At 35.9% G+C, this 21,007-nt stretch overlaps 1 protein-coding gene across 5 annotated transcripts in view; it reads right to left on the bottom strand.

Moving 5' to 3' along the window:
* Positions 1-21,007, bottom strand: part of GSK3B (glycogen synthase kinase 3 beta) — a 196,354-nt gene that overhangs the window by 9,143 nt on the left and 166,204 nt on the right. For 4 of the 5 annotated variants that reach the window (XM_036851749.1, XM_036851750.1, XM_036851753.1 and 1 more), the window contains 2 exons: positions 19,713-19,899; positions 5,490-5,588 (listed from right to left, as the gene is read on the bottom strand). In XM_036851749.1, the coding sequence (XP_036707644.1) occupies positions 5,490-5,588; positions 19,713-19,899 (286 nt within the window). Of the gene's footprint in view, positions 1-97; positions 1,631-5,489; positions 5,589-19,712; positions 19,900-21,007 lie in introns of those variants that run through there. The other variant, XM_036851752.1, reaches the window with a different exon arrangement.

The raw sequence follows: 21,007 nt of genomic DNA, 5'->3' as shown, positions 1-21,007 counted from the left end.
TTTACAAATATTTAAGTACTAGAAATTGCCCTAAGTCTTAAAAAAAAAAAAAAATTTCATTTCCATCTTTGACAGAGTTTCTTTTTTGATGGAAAAAATCTGAAAGTTTTCTTGACAACAGCAAAGCATTTTACTTAGTTTTCATAACATTATTATATAAATGAGTATTGTAAGGTTGGTCTGTAGTTAAGAGACCAGTTATTCAGAGACCATCAGAAGAATAATCCCTAGTAAGCGTTGCATAATCCCATTTAACTTATTTTATCAGTAACTTCGGTAAAGGCAAACAAAACAAAACAAAAAACTAGTAGACTCTGCCTTGTCTTGTTTAATATATTCTATTAGTTGCTTGGATAGAGGAAAAAATTGATGTGTTTATGAAATGTGCAGATGACAAATAATTGTATAGAAAACCTAACATCCTGGTACTTTAGAACATATTCAGGATTAGGATTTAAAAATCCTCATTAGTATGGAGGGGATGCTAGCCATCATTAAAATTTGAAGGACTTCTGCGTGCAAGAGTTGGGTTGGTTTTCTATAACCCCAGAGTAGGATCACTGAATGAAAGAGGTATAGGGGGACAAATTTCTAACAAAGTGATACAAAGATGGAATGTGTTACTGAATATTCCAGTTACTGAATATACACAAGCATGGGACACTAGTTCTCAGTAGATAATAAGGAAAGTGAAATGAAATCAGTGGTTTTCAAATTTGTTTTAATAGCAGAGCCATTGCACTGGAAGAAACCTTACCCAGAAGACTAATATACAAAGCAGAGAGAAAACTGCTCTAGCTGAAATTCCCAACCACATCTCACACTTAACTCAGGTGGCACTGGATCAGATTATCTCTAAAGTGGTTCATATTTGATTAGCAAAACTATAATTCCTCAAGATCTATTACTCTAGATGGTCCAGATGAATGGTCTCCCAAATGGAATAATTTTGGGAGGATCTGTTGGGGGTGTGGAGAAAAATCAGGTATAAGTATCAAAATAAGAAATTATACTTTATGGACTGAGAGTGGTATGTATACTTTTCAGGAGTTTCTCATGTCAATCAGAGCCACAGTCAGATATAATGCCCCCAGGCACTGAGGTATTCTAAAAACAATTTAAAAGAATGAAAGTTTTTGAGGGGAAAAAAAACCCCACCTCCAACAACATCGATACCCACTAATTTAACACAACTGTTTTAATTTCTGTATATTTGTATCTAGTTCCTATCCACACGCAAATACACATTTTGGCACAGTTACCAACATGGTACATGAGACTTTTAAATTTTCTCCACATAAATTAAGATGAATATTTCCACAAATGTAAGTTTCATAATAATTGTCTTTCATGGTTACATACAAATGGAGATTTCATAATGTACTGAAACGTTTTCCTACTGTTGACCATTCAGATCATATTGGCTCTCTTTTTTTGTTATTATATAATTATTCCTATTCATATCTCTGTACATGGTAGCTTTTTTTCTTCTATTAGATGTACCCTGAAGTTAAGATCCCTAAAGTGGGATTAATGAATAAAAAAGTATGAACTCTGCTGTGATAGCTCTTGTACATAGTAATGCTTTCCAACAGGTCTTTATCCATTCATCTGCAGTCACTACCGGAACCTTGAATACAACACATGGAAAAAGTAGTTGAAACATCTGCAAAAACAGTTTCCTCAGTATTAATGTCATTAAACTGATAGAAGCTATCTTTACTATTTTCAAGAAAGGTGAGAAAAATAGCTATTACTGTGATATTCTATTGTACTGATCAAGGTTCTTTTGGAGAGGCTAGAGAATAACAACTATATATTCCCAGAGTAATCTCACCTTTAGGCCATGGAATAATAACCTTTAGGCCACAATCTGGATAAGAAAAGGTTTACCTTCTTTGCTTTTCCAGAAGTAGCAATACAGAGACTACATTGAGATTTCTGCCTACAATGTATTTAAAATTTAATAAGACCTAACATCTGAATACCATTTAATAACTTTGGCTACCAAAAGAAATTGACTAAAATCTAAAGCTTATTTCATGATAATATAGTCAGTATGATCCCAGTTGATGGCATCTTCATCATTCTACTTTGTTCCTCTTCTGCTTTTATCCTACCTACTTTAGGATTTAGCTTTGCTCCCAGATCAACATAAATGCCACAGAACTCCATTCTTATTTAAGCCAGCTCTAAACAACATAAAAGCTTCTGAGGCAGCCATCTAGGAGCCTCTGTATTCTGATGATCTTGCTCGAGATACAAACATGTATGACAGAAGCTGAACTTCAGTGGTGCAGAACATCAGCAGAAATGGTATTTTAACAGATCAGAAGATAATTTCAATGCTTCTCTTCTGAAGTTGTATCTTAGTGATCTAAATCCAATGTTAGATGACTAGGAGGCACATTCTCAGGCTAGTCAAAGTAGATATTCTGCTTCTTGTTGATATGGTTTTGTCCTTAACTAAAAGTGGCTCTATTTTCATGTATATTCTCCATTAAATTGACTTAAACTAAGTAAGCCAATTGTTTAGTTAGAGGTACATACTGCAATTAATTCACCCAAAGACATATTGGGTTCTATTATTGTGGTGCTGCACCTAGGGTGGGTGATTAGAAATTCTAATTTTGATAATTTTAAATTAGAAAAATTTCCAGGTTCAGATCTTCAAGGTCTGAGGCTTTGTAGCTTAACAGTTTACTTCTTCATACCTTGGAGCAGACCCGGAAATGCTTTGTGAGGAAAGTCTCAGCCATGTCAGCAGGCATTCATTCCCTCACTGCTTGGGTGGAGAGATGGGGTGTCTATTTATTCAGGTGAGGAGAGTCACAGTTTCTTTCATAAGAATGATCCTTTTTCATAAGAGGATGGATGTCAACCTGCCTTTCACATGGCTGGTTTTTAACATTTCTGGATCTGTCCTGACTTGGCAATAACAATAATAAAAATAGTGCAGCAGTTTCCTTTCACTGAAGGTCTACCATGTGACCAGGCGAAGTGTTAAGCACTTTGTACATTTTATATCTTACTTCTCACAACTATATGTAGTGGGTATTTACTATTCCTGTTTTATGGATAAAGAAACCGAAGCTAAGAGAGACAACAAAGAGCATGTATATTTTAAGGTCTTACTAAAGAACATAACTTATACTACCAAATTCTTATTTAAAGTACGTGTACACGCACATACATATATATTTACTTAAATACAGGCGGCCGTTAAGGTCATACAGTCAATCCCTTCATCTAGATGAGCATTTCCTGAGGTATGTCTGGTGACATTTACTTTGGCTCTCATAACTTTGGCCCCAAAGAAAACTGTTTTACTTTAACTACACTGTGGTGGTATGCCTTTGGCTTACACTGAAGGGCACTTAAAAAAGTATCCAAATGGAACTCACCATTACGTTTATTGTTGAAACTTTATTGTTGAGAATTTCATTTACTCTTATCTCTTAGAGTACCAAATCTGCGGCCCTAAAGGAGAAATACTTCTCAAACAGCAGAGTCAGAAACACTTTGCTTCTCCTAAGCCACCAGTGTGCTTTTAATCTAATGAACAATGGAAATTTTTAACAGATATCATTTCTTTATTTACTTTAGCCACTAGGAGGCTCAGAGAAATATCTGAAATCCTTTCTGGTAACTATTAAGATACTCAAGGCATACATTGCTTTAATTTTAGCTCTGCCCTTAGCCTACTATTCCTCTATTAAATTCCTCATACCCTGATCTATTTCAACTTTAAAGTAAATTCTCAGGATCAAAGTCCAATGTCAGTTTCCATATTTATGTTGAAATTCAATTTCAACAGCTATAAAAATGTATATACTACAATAAAATATTTTTTGATGACTGCTGTAACCTGTATCAAAGCAACATCAAAATCAGGTTATATACTAGGATCCTACCAGGCAGACAATTTGCCCAAAACCTTAGTTGCAATCATTAACTAGTTTAGTATTTCACATTTAGAAAATCATTTAAAATTACCCAAAACTTACCAATCATAATTCTCATTGTTATTCACAGTCTAAAACAATTCCTAGAAACTAGCTCAACAAGTAAATGTACTAGTTCGGGGTTAGGGCCTATTTTAATGTTTTGAACAATCTGTGCAATCTAACCTTGGCCAGTGAATTATTAAGTTTATTAATAGCTCATCTAAGCAATTCTGTCTTCCTTCTAAATAGAGGTCATAGTTAAAAACAAAACCAAAAACAACCTCTATATTTTTACATTTAAAAAATTCATAGCACATTTCAGTACATAATTGATTTGTACCATATTACTCTAAGAGAGCACTGCCACTCATTTTATAGATTGAGAAAACTAATAAGACATTACTAAAACTAATAAAGTTCATATGACTTTCTCAAGGTTAACATGTGCTGATGAAACTAGAACTAGAAAAGAGACCTTTCTTTCCAAACTTTTTCTGGAATGGAGACAGGCCACAGATTAGAATGAAATGTTTTAAATCCTTATTAGCAACATTCTAAAAGAGTAAGATTGGACAGGAACAAACAACTCTTGTGTCAGACAACAGGAGAGAGATTTTGACCTCACTGTTGAATGCTAAGAACTAGTAATGCAAGATTTTATCTCTTGGAGTATAAACGCCCTTGGGCAAAAACGGGTCTGATCCAACTCAATTCAATGAAACAGATGATTAAATAAAAATGGAGTCAGCTCCTGACATCTGCTTTTTTGGTGCTGGTGGTGGTAGTGGGCTGTTGAGGGGAAAACACCAAATTCTTTGTGAGCCCAACTGTGCTACCTATTGTATTTCTAACTTCATTTTAGCTGTCCTTCGGAGGACCTTCAATTCACTCAAGGGTTGGGTATTTTCAGAATATCTGTAATGACAGTAATTCTCACTAAATCAGGTCCCAACATTAGCTAGCTACAGAACCAGCAGTGTACCTGAGCTCTAAGCTGGGAGACCGTGTGGGCATTCTTTTCTTTTTGGATAGACAAGATTTGGTCATATTCTGATCTAAGTCTTAGCTAAATGTATTGGCATTGCAGTTTTAGCCCTTTCAAATGATTAAATTACACCAATCTATATTCATACTTCTTGAAAATTTGCCTCTCTAGTATATTAATATAATTTACATTCAGGGTGATGGAATTAAAGTGAATTATCTTCAATAATATTACATTTGTACAGACTGCTTTCTGCTATAAGCATCTCACTTGACATATTAATCAAGAAATTATACAGAAAGCATGATTTTGAAAATAACAATTATGGTGACATCACTTAACATTATAATAAGATATTTATACCTCATATATAAAGTATTTATGGGGTCCTTTTGTGCTTTTTGGAAATTAAAGCAACATTTTATTCACATTTAATCATTTGGCTATGTTATGTTTTTGATACTTGGAAGGCACTAAATGTTCACATTCATCAAAATGAGATAAAATGAAGACAAAAACAAAATACGTTTTTATAGAAGAGACTTATGTGTTCTCACCTGAGGCTGCTGTGGTATTTGAAGGGGTTGAAGCAGCTGCTTGAATCCGAGCATGAGGAGGAATAAGGATGGTAGCTAGAGGTGGATTACTTGACAGTTCTAGAGAAAAGGTAAGACACATGTGTTAGAATCCAGTCTTAAATTTTATGTGAAACTATTTTATTGGTAACACTAACAGAAGATACAGCATTAAAACATTGGTTTAACAGAAAAAAAAAGACATGATAAACCTACATCTGAAACTAAATCATGAGCTAGCAATTAACATATAGAGAAAGTCCACAGAAACGGTGTGATACATTTAACAAAGGCACTATCTGCTAAAATTAGGGTATCTCTGAGAACTAAAGATAGGCCGGGGAAAGGTATTGGTCAAAAGTTTGAGGGTAAGCATATTAATAAGATATATTTCCATCTTTTATTAACTTAAATATACTAGGTTTTCCCTTGGTACTCTGACAGTGTTTGACTGCAGGCATTGAGGGTGACAGTGTCACAGAAAAGAGAATATAATTGCAGTTTGTACTTCGGCATGCACAGACCAAGTTACCCGATGGCAGGTAAGATTTATCCAAACAGTAGTGGAAACGGGATTTAAGGAACATCTGTTTAAATTCTCACTGCTTTTATTAAAAATGTCTTCACTGAATTCTACTTTGCTTTTTAACTTAGTAAGATTATTACTTTTTAAAAGTTTGAAATAGGCTTTTATCTGCACGTGGAAAGTTTCTCTCTGTCAACTGTATACAAACTGGCTTTCTTTAAAGAATTAAGTTCTGTATATGAATCTTGAGAAAAAGATGATATTGGACTTAATAACGTAAACAGCTACCGAGACATGGTGGTGAGCTTGTACATAAAAGTATCTGGTGTTAACTTCCGATAATATGACTTCTTCTAGTCTGCCTGGGATAACCCTGGTTTATTCTTGTAGTTCCGGCATTTAACTAGTGAGTGCTTATTTCCATTCTAATAAGTGTCGCTATTAATAATTCTTATTCCAATAATTTGAAGGAATAATTATACGACCATACTAGCTAAAGGAAGATGTTATCCTCTGAGCTACAAGCAATTCACAGTTACGGTATGGACTAAAAAAAGTTAGGAAATAGTATTTTCTTTAAATTAAAGTAAAATTCACATAATATAAAATCAATCATTTTAAAGTGTATAATTCATGGAATTTAGTACATTCACAATGTTGTACAACCATCACCTCTACCTAGTTTCAAAATATTTTCATCACCCCAAAGGGAAACCTTTAAGCAACTACTCGCCATTCATCCCTCCTGCCAGCCCCTAGTAAGGGAAATATCGTTTTAATGCAGTACTTTACAAAGCCCCTGGCAATACTGATTTATTCAACTTGGTGCCTTAGTAGCTAAATTTTGTACTAAATCCGATACTAAATGATAACCAGATTCTGGTAAAAAGAAGCAACATGCTGATGTCAAGATATATGAAAAATGAATGGGAGGAAAAGCTCAAAACTGAAAGAAGACTATTCACTATCTTTTCCCCTTAAATGAGAAGACATATTAGGTCAGCTCATCAAATAATAACCTTCCCTGAGTTGGAAAATCACTGCCCTAATGATCAGGTTTGAAGAGATACTGTTTTCTCATAATCAGCTTTAGTAGCTGTTTCAGTTCTCACTGAGGTACAGAAAGAGCCAATGTAGTTTTACTTCAAATCAGTCCAATTTTAATGCACAATCTTATACCTAAGAAAACAAGAGAATCACTGATGATTGCCATGGCTGATGACTTTATGGTTCTAAGAATAAAAATTAATGTAAGATGTGGTAGTTACTCTTCAGTAATCCAAAAGAAAGTCAGACTTACCATCCCAATTAAGATTAAAATCTCCTAAAATAGAAAAGCTTCTTTAAAATCCACCCATCCATCTACCCACCCACACCCTCATCCAACTAACAATACTGAGCATGAAAGATTGTGTTAGGTCCCAGGATAGACAGATAAAAAGATAGTTGTCTTTGTCTGTTCAACAGAAACAGAAAATGGAAGGACAATTACACAAATAAGCTGGCAAGAAAGGCATTCAATCGATTTGAGACTGGGACACTTTTAAATTAAAAGATCTCTATGACCATGCGCCCAACATCTAAAAGAAAATCCAAAAGAGGAAAAGATGACCAAAGATTTTAATATAAGACATTTTGACAGAGCTACAATTGAGATAATCTTTAAAATAAACTGAGTATCAGTGGTCTGTGGTCACATGATGTCCATTTTCTCCCACTCACTCAATCTCTTTTACCAGATCACCTATCCTTGTGTATCTGCATGTCCAATTGAGGGCCATGGTGGTTTTGTCTTATTCTGGTTAAGGTGTATGTATGCATACACACACACACACACACACACACACACACAGTTGCAGGGTTTGAGAAAAACAATCCTCTTTTTCCCTAGGTGGTAGAGGGGTAACTAATGAAAGTGAAAGATAGGAAACAGTAAAGAAAAGACGACGATAACCAAAAAAAAGGAAGCTATGGGATCCTGGAGGCTTTGCCACATCTAAAGACACAGGGGAGAGGTAAGTAAAGTTCATGAAACAACTTAAAAGACTAAGTTCTTACCCTAGAGTGAACAGTAGATAGCCTTTGGGGGCAGGGAGAACTTTTGTGAAATTTCTGAGTCACACATCCAAAAACTTAAGAAATTCTAAACTGGACAGCCACATATAGCTCTACATCTCTCCAACTTCTATACACCATTGTCCTTTTCCTCTTCCTTAATTATATGTATTCCTTCAGGTCCATTGCTTTCCATCCATTAGCTCTTCTCCACTTCAGAGAGCTTGCTAACTGTCACAAATTTTGCTTGTGTGAATGAGGAAGCCTCCATGTATTACAGCACTGTTTTCTACACTGCAAGTCTGTCCCTTTTGTGGGGAGAGACTATGGGCACTTCTGTGGGCTGTCACAAGTAGTCCAAAATGCTTGTAATTTTTTTTTTTTTTTGCATGTAACAATTACAACCTACTCCCAATCTCCCTGTCTATCCATGGCACTGAATAGTAAGGAAACGGAGGCAATGAGTATGGATACAAAATGCACTGAAAGAAAGCAAAAAAAAAGGATGGCATTTTGGATGACAGAAAGAGCAAAGCAATAGACATTTTTAGAATCAGGGAAAGTATATGTATTCTTTTTTTCTTTAAATTTTATTGATTGATTGATTGGCCGTGTTGGGTCTTCATTGCTGTGCGCGGGCTTTCTCTAGTTGCAGTGAGCGGGGCAACTCTTCGTTGCGGTGCGTGGGCTTCTCATTGCGGTGGCTTCTCTTGTTGCGGAGCATGGGCTCTAGGCGCTTGGGCTTCAGTAGTTGTTGCATACGGGCTCTAGAGCGCAGGCTCAGTAGTTGTGGCACACGGGCTTGGCTGCTCCGTAGCATGTGGGATCTTCCTGGACCAGGGTTCGAACCCGTGTCCCCTGCATTGGCAGGTGGATTCTTAACCACTGTGTCACCAGGGAAGTCCCAGTATATGTTTTTTTTTTTTAAATTAATTTATTTATTTTTTTAATTTTTGGCTGTGTTGGGTCTTCGTTTCTGTGCAAGGGCTTTCTCTAAGTGTGGCAAGCGGGGGCCACTCTTCATCGCGGTGCGCGGGCCTCTCACTATCGCGGCCTCTCTTGTTGTGGAGCACAGGCTCCAGACGCACAGGCTCAGTAGTTGTGGCTCACGGGCCTAGTTGCTCCGCGGCATGTGGGATCTTCCCAGACCAGGGCTCGAACCCATGTCCCCTGCACTGGCAGGCGGTTTCTCAACCACTGCACCACCAGGGAAGCCCCAGTATATGTATTCTTAAAGGCAGAGAATATGGAGTGTAGAAGAGATTGAAAATGAAAAGTTAATATTTATTCACTAAATATATGTGTGAGGCTAGAGAGCAGGGAGATTATTAAGGAAACAAGGAAGCCCATAATATAAAAGTGGGTCTAGCTATGGAAAAGAGGTGGGAAGAATAAGAGACTGCATTACTCCAGAGACATGGTTCAAACAAAATGGCAACAGGTTCCAGAATGTTTTAGAAAACTTCATGCATGACAAGGATTTCTTCAACCAATTGAAGATGCCATAAAACTACTCATTAAAAAAAAATCACATAGTAGTTTATGAGGAAACATTATGAATGTTTTGATGGTGTATCAATCATTATGTGGTCCACCATCAAAACATAACGCACAATTCAAACAAAAGTAAAATGAATTTAAAAATAGCTATCAATAAGCCAACCAAGAGAGGTATCAACCAACCAAAAGGTTAACCAAACTCATTTAAATATATTTTGCTGCACTGTTGACACTAAAAACTATAGAAGAAAAATTCCCATGAAAAGGCCACTGTAAGTTAAGCAATCTTTTTAAATGTTAAAAACAAGAACAGAACCTAAATCTAGTTGTTTTGGAGAAACCTGAAGTTTCCCTTAAAGTTTCTTCTTCCAAATGTAAGATTTCTAAATTTATTGATAAGAAAGGGTGGGTTTTTGTTTCTTTTTTAATTTGCAGGGGTGGGGGATAGGAGTAGGGGTGGGAAGAGGTATATATGTTTGTTCAAACTGTGTTGTGTGAAAGCTGAGGATAAATTTGAGAATAGCAATCAATGTACAAACCAGAAGGAAGAAATCAACCCTTTATTAACTAGACCTCTTACAGTGATAATAAAATACTAGTCATAAGGTAGAAGGAAATCTTCTTTCTTTGTTATCTTTGAAAGGGCTCAACACACAGACCCCCAAAAGGAGTCACTACAAGAGGCAAACTTTCTTTTTCTTCTATAAGTAGTCTGAGGTTTTCATGTGTGTATCAGGTCTCTTAAGAATAAATGAAAATTGCCAGTGGTTGTCTATACAGTTAAAACTGCTATTTTTTTTCCTGTTCACAGAAAATGACTTAACAACGGCATGGTACTTTTTTTTTGAGGAGTAATTCAAATGTTAGGATGGTGAACCTTGATCTTACACACTGAATTCTAATGTTGCTTGTTTGGATATATTTTTTTTAGATGAACAAGTAACCCCATTACAACTGTTTCTCTCCTAACAATTTCAAAGGGCCCAGGAAATCTCTGACCAAGTTCCTAACGTTGACTACATACTCCATACTCATTCAGAAAAGTAAACAAATACTAAACTAATCAGAAGATCAGACAAATAGTAAACAAATTACAAGGCTTGCTCCTGCTGCTTGGTAATATTAGCAATGTTTCATGTGCGGACTACATGATACCTGTAGAAACCCATGACTACTTTGCCTTGGAACTGCCCAAGAGGGAGCATCACAATTTATACCAGTCACCCAAAAAGGTGTGTACTACATTTATAGTAATGCATTGTGTACTACATTTATAGTAATGCATTTGTGTACTACACTTATAGTAATGCATTGTGTACTACATAATGCATTTTGTGTACTACATTTACAGTAATGATACATTTACAAGTTATCTAGCAAAATGTTAGTATTTTTAAAGTCCTGGTGATTAAAAAGAATAAGCTTTAGTAACCTGAAAATCTTAGAACTCCATTCTTGATGAAATGTAATAAGTGTAGCATTTATGTTGAATTCTGCAGGAACCAGTTTGTGGTTTTTTTGTGTCCATTTATACCATGATTTTACATATCTTATCCTTTCATGCTCTATGTTTTTAGCTTTATTTCTCATTTTTTCTTTGTCTTTCTGGAGTCAACATTTTTACAATCAGAATTTTGGAGCTGTATGTGTCTTTGAATATCCTTTAATCCAACTACCTCATCTTTTTAAATCAGTAAACTCAGAGATAGTGTCTTGGCCAAGATCTGCACCTAGTTAGAGAGAGACTGGGAAGGAGACTTTAGGTCTGACTTACTCCATATGCAATACTGCATATCTTTATTGCCTTGGTTATAAATCACATACCACCAGTATTCTGGTCTTCCTGGAAGTGTATCTGTCCAAACTACACACAGAACTTTAAGTCCAGACATTAGTTTTTCATTGTTTGTTCCTATAACATTCCACATTCTCTCCAGTAGTACAGTCGAGGCAGCAGAGACACTGAAATCTCAGGGAAAGGGAAAATAATCCTCATAAATAATTGATAATTTAGATCCTAAAATTTCGAATACAGTCAACACTGTATGTCAGTAGTACTCTAGTTGCCGGAACTAAAACTAACCTGCCCCCTCTTACTGGCACTCATGAATTTCCTAAGCTCTCCCTTGCAGTGTACTTCCTTGGTTTAGCTTTCAATACCTAGAAGAGTACAGCTTACCTCGATATTTTCCTCTTCTAAATTATTCATAAAATATTAAAGAATAATTCTGATACCAATTCTTTTGATAAGTATAAACAGCTCCATCTCTCATTTATTTACTAGAATAATCCTTTTATTTATACCCAAATTTCCTCAAGTCCATTTATCAAGATCTTTTATAGCCATTTTTTCACCCAGAAGAACACAATAGAAAAACAGGGATAGCCACGTGAAAGGTTTATAGTTCAGTTAAAAAAAAAAAAAAAAGAGGGGCACTGCAAGTGAGAGCAGTTTGAGTTTCTCTTTAGGATTTGATTCATATCCTACATATAAATCAAGAATTCCTATCTTATGTAAATTTATTCTTGCTATTGTAAATTATAATAAATCTAAAACCAAAAAGTCCCTACTCAAGGTTAGAATATTAGAAGATACTTCATTACCTCAAGGTGGTTGAAACACTATGTCCACTTTATTTTTTTTTTAAACTTTTTATTTTATATTGGAGTATATAGCCCATTAACAATGTTGTGATATACTATGTCCACTTTAGATGTGGCTGAGGGTAAGACAGGCTAGAAGAAAATGCCCAGGATATAGAAAACCAGGTAAGCAGGTGGGCTGACCATATTTATGCATATCACTATTTCATAACAAAAAAACTGGTTTAAAAATCATTGCTATAAAGATATGGAGCCTCCTAATTATCACAAATAATGAGTTACAACAGATTTTATAAATAAGTAGTCTACTGCTTTCAGATGAAGAAGTATAACCCTTTGGTAAGCTGGCCTTCTGTAACACTTGCTTTTGTTGCCCACCCCCAACTTGTCCTCAGCCCCTGTTTTCATCACTCCCTTTTCTTTAACACAGTCCTAAACTCATTAAAAAAATCTCTTTCTCTGATCCTTCCCCCATTCCCTTTGCTTTTCTCTTACTCTTCCTTTTACTGTTTTTTTTTTTTTTTCACTTGATTTCTGGAACCCCTTTGCTGTCTCATCACTGTTTTCCTCATGTCCGGATACTCTTGTCCCTGTATCCCAAGACATCCGTTGTCTGCCTGAGTTTGCATGCTGTTTTCTGAATGCTCCAAATATTCTGTTTTAACTCTCATTTAAGCAGTCCCCCCTTCTTCTGGCCTAACCAATAAGCCACTCTTCCTCCTTGTTCCCCCACAAAACTATCATTCCCTCAGATAACCCAGCTAAGTGGCAGAGCAGTAGACTCTTCAAACTAAGTCACACTAATGTAAACAGTTGATAATCTTTACTTACACCTGCCCAACCCCCATCCTATCCGATGCCCTCAGGAGGACAATGTTTACTAAAATAATTTTACTTGGTAAAATCTCATAAAATTAGGCTAGAAAATTGGAACTGGGGATGTGTGTGGTGGAATTAACTGGAGACACATCTTTAAACATACAAAACTACCTATTTCCAGTATATTCCAGCCTTGGAATAGGTAAGGAATTGGTAAACAAAGAGAAAATCGATCTCTGTTGGGATTTCCTGATTCTATTTGATTCCTAAGGTCTGATTAAGTTATGTTCAACCTTTGAGATCCAATTACTGAGGGAAAGGGAAAGAAGGGTATGGTATGCTAAAGGTCTGTCCTGGTTTCCAATGCCTAGATGCAGGTAATACTGTCAGTCAGGGGATCCTAGAACACAGAAGCCCCAGTGCCAGAAAAAAAGAGAGGTGTAATAGTTATGGATCCAGAAGGTCAGAAGGATCTCAAAGTTTTCTGTCCCGTATCTGTTCACCTCTCTTCTCCCTCTAGCTGATCACAGAAACACTTGTTTTGATTATATGAAAGTAATATTAATTAACATTTATGGCTATTTACTCATGGCACAGTAACAAACATCAAATTGTAGTTAGCTATAAGCTTTACTATATTCTACTCAAGTGTTTAATCTTCATAGTTCTGTTCATATGGTAGGTTTACTTGACTAATTAAAACAACAGTACCAACAACTAGAGGGAACATTAGAAATGCCCAATAAGTACAGGTTGCATGAATTAATAAATACTGTGTGTATTTAAAGTAGCAGGTATCAATCACTCAAACAGTCATTGAGCACCTACTATATGTAGATCAGGGATTACCTTTAGTTTATCTGGGGAAAATAGTATAGACTTCACTGAAAATTTGCTGTAAGGATGGAGGAGGGTTTTATTCTACCTACATACAGCAGAACCTCACTAATGACACCCTCCATCCCCCCCTACCTCTGCCCCCACGTTTCCTATCTCTGCACTCTCTCTAGCTATACAACCAACTGGAAAGTCAGTTCTCCTTCTTCATTCTCTTGAATTAGCCAGTTTTATTCTGATCATCCATTAATTGCTATTAATTAGTATGTGCTTTAAAGTTGCATCTGCACAACAGTTACATCTTTGCCTTAGTAAATAAGATGACTATTTGCAAAGACTGCTCCAAAATCAGAATAGGGAGGATCAAACAGAAATAACACAAATTGTTGACATCAAGTAGCACCTCTTTCCTGGACAGCTGTGTCCTTATATGGAAACACTGTTCAAGTATAATAGTGATCTAGAAGGACAGGGAGAAAGTACTACTAAGTGATCATAGCCCAGTTTCAGAATGGCTGCTAAGACAGGGCAGCATTTAACAACTTTAATAAAGAAGGGCCATATTACAAAATGATGTCATGTTCAACTTAATACATTGAGTTTTATGAAAAACCAATTCAAGGATATATTCACAGGGCCCATTCGAAGAGGTACAAAGATTCATGCACATCCTTTTCACTGATATCCACAGAATCACATAAAGAGTCTGACAGCCACAGAGATTGCATGCCACATCTACATATACCACATCCATGTATACACATATTCTTCAACTCCTCAAAGTCATATGCACATTCAGACATACACAGAGTCATATTTATGTTTGATATTCTGGGCAAATATAAAAAGTTGAAATATCAAAATAAAACATTCCTCATTCCTTTTTAAAAACTTATAACTATTAGATATGTGTGAACAAAGTCTGAATTAAATTATTTACTCTTTAAAGTGAGCCTTTTCTTTACTTTAGTTGATTCTATTATTTGACAATATGAAAACTGCCCACTCACAAAACTCCTTCCAATATTTTAGAGACCATATTCTAAAATCTAAGCCAATTTACTTTCATGTTAATCTGTCTTATGAACACAATTTATTAAAGAACAGGTAACTAGTATTTACTAGGTTCTAAATCATTATATTGCAGTAAGCCTTAGGATCAAATGAGATACCACTTCACACCCACTGAGACGGCTATTAAAAAAAAAAAGGAAGACAAGTATTTGTGAGGATGTGAAGAAATGGGGACCCTTGTAACATTGCTGGTAGGAATGTAAAATGTGCAAGCCATTGTGCAAAATGGTTTGGTGGTTCCTCAAGAAATTAAACATAGAATTACCATATGACTCAAAAAAACTGAAAACAAGTATCCAAACAAATTCATACTTGTACACAATGGTCATAGCAGCACTATTCACAATAGCCAGAAGGTAGAAACAAACCAAATGTCCATCAGTACATGAATGGATAAACAAAATGTGGTATATCCCTATGCTATGGACTGAAGGTTTGTATCCCCTTAAACTTCATATGCTGAAGCCCTAATCCACAATGTGATGGTATCTGGAAGTGGAGCCTTTGGGAGGAAATTTGGTCATGAGGGTAGAACCCTCATGAATGGGATTAGTGGCCTTATAAGAAGCGACACAAGAGAGGTGATCTCTCTTCACCATATGAGCAAGAAAGTAGCCATCTGCAAACCAGGAAGTGGGCCTTTGCTGAACAATGAATTTGCCGGCATCTTGATCTTGATGTTCCCAGCCTCCAGGACCGTGAGAGATAAATGTTTGCTGCTTAAACCTAAGTGTCCATCGACAGATGAATGGATAAAGAAGATATGGTACATATATACAATGGAATATTACTCAGCCATAAAAGAAACAAAATTGAGTTATTTGTAGTGAGGTGGATGGACCTAGAGTCTGTCATACAGAGTGAAGTGAGTCAGAAGAAGAAAAACAAACATCGTATGCTAACACATATATATGGAATCTAAAAAAAAAATTGGTTCTGAAGAACCTAGGGGCAGGACAGGAATAAAGATGCAGACGTAGAGAATGGACTTGAGGACACGGGGAGGGGGAAGGGTAAGCTGGGACGAAGTGAGAGAGTGGCATGGACATATATATACTACCAAATGCAAAATAGATAGCTAGTGGCAAGCAGCCGCATAGCACAGGGAGATCAGCTCGGTGCTTTGTGACCACCTAGAGGGGTGGGATAGGGAGGGTGGGAGGGAGATGCAAGAGGGAGGAGATATGGGGATATATGCATATGCATAGCTGATTCACTTTTTTATACAGCAGAAACTAACACACCATTGTAAAGCAATTATACTCCAATAAAGACGTTTAAAAAATAAATAAATGTTTGTTGCTTAATCCACCTAGTCTATGGTATTTTGTTAATAGTTGCCTGAACTGATTAAGACATGATATAATGAAATATTATTCTGCCATAAAAAGGAATGAAATACTGATACATGCTACAACATGGATGAGCCCTGAAAACATGTTAAGTGAAAGAAGCCAGACACAAAAGGTCTCACATTATGTGATTCCATCATATGAAATACCCGGAATAGGTAAATCTATAGAGACAGAAAGCAGACTGGTGGCTGCCAAGGGCTGAAGGAGGGATTAATGGAGACTGAGTGCTTAATGGGTACAGAGTTTTCTTCAGGAGCAATGAAAATGTTTTGGAATTTGACAGAGGTGATAGCTGCATAACACTGTGAATGTATTAAACACCACTGGATTGTTTACTTTAAAATGGTTCATCTTATGCTATGTGAATTTTATCTCAGTTTTTTAAAAAGTTTAGAAATTCATAAAATAACAAACCTAGTTGTTTTAAATTTTATTTTCTTTAGTAATAATAGAAAATTATTAGCCAGTGACTAAAGAATCAAATGTAATTACTTCGAAAATGGTGCATGGTAACAGTGAAGCTGAATCCTGGACTTTTAAATCTGATCAAAGAAAGGTTTAAGCAGCATCTCATTTTCAATCAACACATACAGGTGCACACGCACATTGAAGAGTATGTATCAAAATATGTCTCAATTTAAGGAGAATTATTCTCCAAAATGTATCCATCATAAATATCATCTTGTATGCATTTGAGTTTCTACCAAGTTGTTCACTTGACAAGGGGCTGTCTTGATTTGTGTATTCTGAGAAACAAAGTACTTGCTGGAGAAGATACTTAGCATGAGAAAAAACTCAATCAAGGTTCCCTTCAAAATTTGGGAAACTTTAAAGTTACCTGACAAAAATGGTAAAAAAAGAGGTAAAGAAATTTAGCACATTGGGGCTTCCCTGGTGGCGCAGTGGTTAAGAATCCGCCTGCCAATGCGGGGGACACGGGTTCAAGCCCTGGTCCGGGAGGATCCCACATGCCGCGGAGCAACTAAGCCCATGCGCCACAACTACTAAGCCTGCGCTCTAGAGCCTGCAAGCCACAGCTACTGAGCCCACGTGCCACAGCTACTGAAGCCTGCGCGTCTAGAGCTCGTGCTCTGCAACAAGGGAAGCCACTGCAATGAGAAGCCCGCGCACCGCAACGAAGAGTGGCCCCCGCTCGCTGCAACTAGAGAAGGCCCTCGGGCAGCAACAAAGATCCAACCCAGCCAAAAATGAATAAATAAATAAATTAATTAATTAAAAAAAAAATAAAATTTAGCACTGACTTAGTAGTTTCTGATGTCAAGACTCCACAGTTCCACTGGATGTCACTGCATACAAAAGCCTTTTAGATACCACTTTAAAAAGCAATCCACTAAATAATTATATTATGCAGACAATAAACATATACCTACAGTACAAAAAGGAGAACAATGTATCATGTTATGTAAATGGATACATGTAGAATTTCCAATGGTGGTCTCAGACAGATTCAAAAAGTGCTTCATATTAAAAACTTCAGGTGATGTAACCTAAAAAACTATATAGATGGTTCAAAAAGTAGCTCTACTGATAACAAAGACACAGATGTAAAAGATGCATATAGAGTTTGAAAAAAATTGTTTTATGAAATTTGAGATGTAAAAAAAATTCCTAACCTAATATTAACTTTATATAATATATAATTTTAAATATATTCAAGTTAACAAAAAGAACCCTTTTGGGATCTTCTACATGGGAAAATAGAGGATCACTTTATATTCAAGGATTACCAGCTTTAGCATTAGAAAAAAGATTGAAAAGAGCTACACCATAAAATGCTAAAAGTGATTATTTTGAACGCTAAAAGTAATTACTTCGGGATTGTGATTTTAATTTTCTCTACTTCCTCTGCATTTTCAACATTTTCTTCCATCTACATGTATTACTCGATTAAAACAAAAGCAGTAAGAATTAAAAATAAAATTTATTTTCTCAAGAGGTCTAAAACTTGTATGACATGGAATCAATGAATTTCTGTTCTGGAAGAGGCCAAGAGTCTCCCAGTCTAACCTTCTGCCAAATCGGAATCATCTTATCTACAATATTTGACATCATCCAGCTTTTCCCTGATATACAGATCAATATTCTGAAAACAGCTTGTTCCACTATTACCAGTTGAAAACTTCTTTATTGATTCATCAATAATATTATTTAGTCTCTATTTATGCCAGGGGCTGAGGTCTTTATTTGAGGTATTTTTCTCAGGAGTCCCTTAGGTCTTCACTTTTCCAGGCTCTATATCCAATTCTGCTCCTTTGTATACCCTACCTGGCATTCATTAACATTCTTCTTAGAGAGGCATAGCCAGGACTTAAAACAACATTCCAAATGATTTCTGATCAGCCCTAGTCAAAATTAATAGTCCCAGGATACCTGAACATTTTTCTTAGATGAACGTAGACTACATCAGCATTGCCAGCATTACGTAATAGTGACAGCTTAAGATTATAGTCAACTGAATCATCCAGGTCTATTTTACTAGCAACTTAGATGTCCCAAATCTAAAGTTTAAGCAGCGCATTTTTCCACAATCAATTTTAGAAAAGTTTAAATATGGGGGAAAAATTGGGCTTTATAATAAAGGAAATATATCTATTTCCTCATCACAGAAAGCTCTCCATCCCCCTTCTACATTTTTAGCTTGACTAATCAATCAAAACAAGCAATCTATTTATTCCTTGTTTTATCTATAGGGAATTGTACACATTTAATGTTCAGTTTAGGAAGAAAATCATATCATCAGAGGCAGTGTGGTTGATGAATGAATGAAAAATGAACACAGAAATGGTGAAGAAATGACTATCCCTGGGCTTTTTAGAAACCACCAATGCACAAACTTAGTTTTCCAATCAGTGTTTTCTCAGCAGCAATGATGCCAAGTCCCAGAAGGGATGAGAATTTCTCTTCTACATCCCTTATATATAAAGTTATATTAAGTTCCAAGAAGGGGTTTTATAGGACTCTAGTTTTCCCCTTCTGTATAATGTCTAAAATTACAAAAATACAGCCACCAATTTATTCCCAGGTTAAAAAAACTTGATATAAATCCTTGGGAAGCAAGAAATTTTAATATTCTAAGTTTCAGATGCAAAGCTGAAGGTTAAATTATACGTTAGTCTTACTAGTGATAAACCTCACTCAGTGAAATCTCTATATAACTTCTCCAAGTGCCAAGATTTATCATAATCTGCTAAAAATTAGAGAAGCTATGCCTATTTGAAACTTTTTACCTGCCATTATTTTGTTCAAAACCATACAAGTGGTAGTCTAATAAGTGGTTAGATAGGATGCTTTCTACCTGCATAAGTACTTAATATGCCTACTTTTATCCTACACAGATTTAATTAACAGAGTGTCACTTCACACACATCTGTAATTTTCCCAGAAATGGTAAAAGAATTAAGTGTTAGGAGTTACCTTGAGTGGTGAAGTTGAAGAGTGCAGGTGTGTCTCGCCCATTTGGTAGTTTGACATTTGGGTCCCGTAATTCATCAAAAAATGAATGTGCACAAGCTTCCAGTGGTGTCAATCGGGCAGTTGGGGTATACTCCAGCAGACGGCTACATAGTGCAATCGCCTCTGGTGGAGTTCGAGGTCGGAAGACCTACAGCATAAAAGAAGAGAAGGTACAATTAATGTTTCCTTTTAAGAATCTTAGCAAATTATCCTCTGAGTACTGAGTTAATTCCTACCATGTACAAAAACATGGTTGCATTTGTGAAAGGAACCTTCTAGAATGAAAGGAGTTAACTGCATATGATTTACCACAGTGATGTGAACTGCTAATTAAAGACTATATGAGAAAAGCTCAGAGAAAAAACTAGGGGAAATGGAAAAAAATCTATATATGCTAATCATAAAGCAGTACAATCAAACATGCACACAAAATGTGACAGGCACAAAAGAAAACCTGGGTTCTGGAGGCAAGCACAACTAGAAGAATACAAAATTAATTTTAAAGTTTTGACTGCTGTGGCAATAGATAAAAAGTTGCCTCTTTTGTGTGATTTTTTTAGCAACGATTATGGATAGTGGACAGCACTGTTCAAATTATGGCAATTAATATCTTTTAAAAAAGAAAAGCTGTTTTACTCTTGGTCTATAAATATTAATGATTTGGTATTAACTCTTCAATAAGCAGAGACTATTATTATTTGAAGAAATTCTTGAATATCCAGAACTTCGTAAAATGTCCAAAATTGTTTTCTCAGGTAGCTGTTGTCATGAACACGGCCAGTTTACCCTCATTTGAATAAATATTCTAGGGTTTTAATCAGGAATAGAGAAATGTATTTTTCATTAAGAGCTATTAACTCACAGAAAAAGTAAATTGAAAGCTATATTGAAGCAAAATGCAAATAAATAAATTTGCTGAAAGGAATAGAAAGCTTTCTACTCATCCATGTCTTAAAACTCCTAATAAATACACGAAACTATGAAAAATATACTGTGTTCTAAATTATGGACAGTTAAAGAATAACAGCAGAAGGGGAAAAACAAATAAACGAACAGAAGGCCTTTGAAACTAAAGAAAAATGAAACATATATCCCTTGACAGGAAGAACACAGAATCAAATAGAAGGTGTAGTAGTGGCAGTGGTGGAGGTGGACAGACACATAAAGAGAAAGAGGTGTGTAAAAATGGAGGGAAGTAGACCTAAAAGTAAGGAAAGGACATGTGGATTGTGACAAGGCACAGAGGAGCGTGGGAG

The sequence above is a fragment of the Balaenoptera musculus genome, chromosome 4, assembly GCF_009873245.2.
Source record: "Balaenoptera musculus isolate JJ_BM4_2016_0621 chromosome 4, mBalMus1.pri.v3, whole genome shotgun sequence".
Taxonomy (NCBI): Eukaryota; Metazoa; Chordata; class Mammalia; order Artiodactyla; family Balaenopteridae; genus Balaenoptera; species Balaenoptera musculus.
Note: the sequence above shows the minus strand (reverse complement) of the source record. Positions and strands in the feature narration are given on the sequence as shown.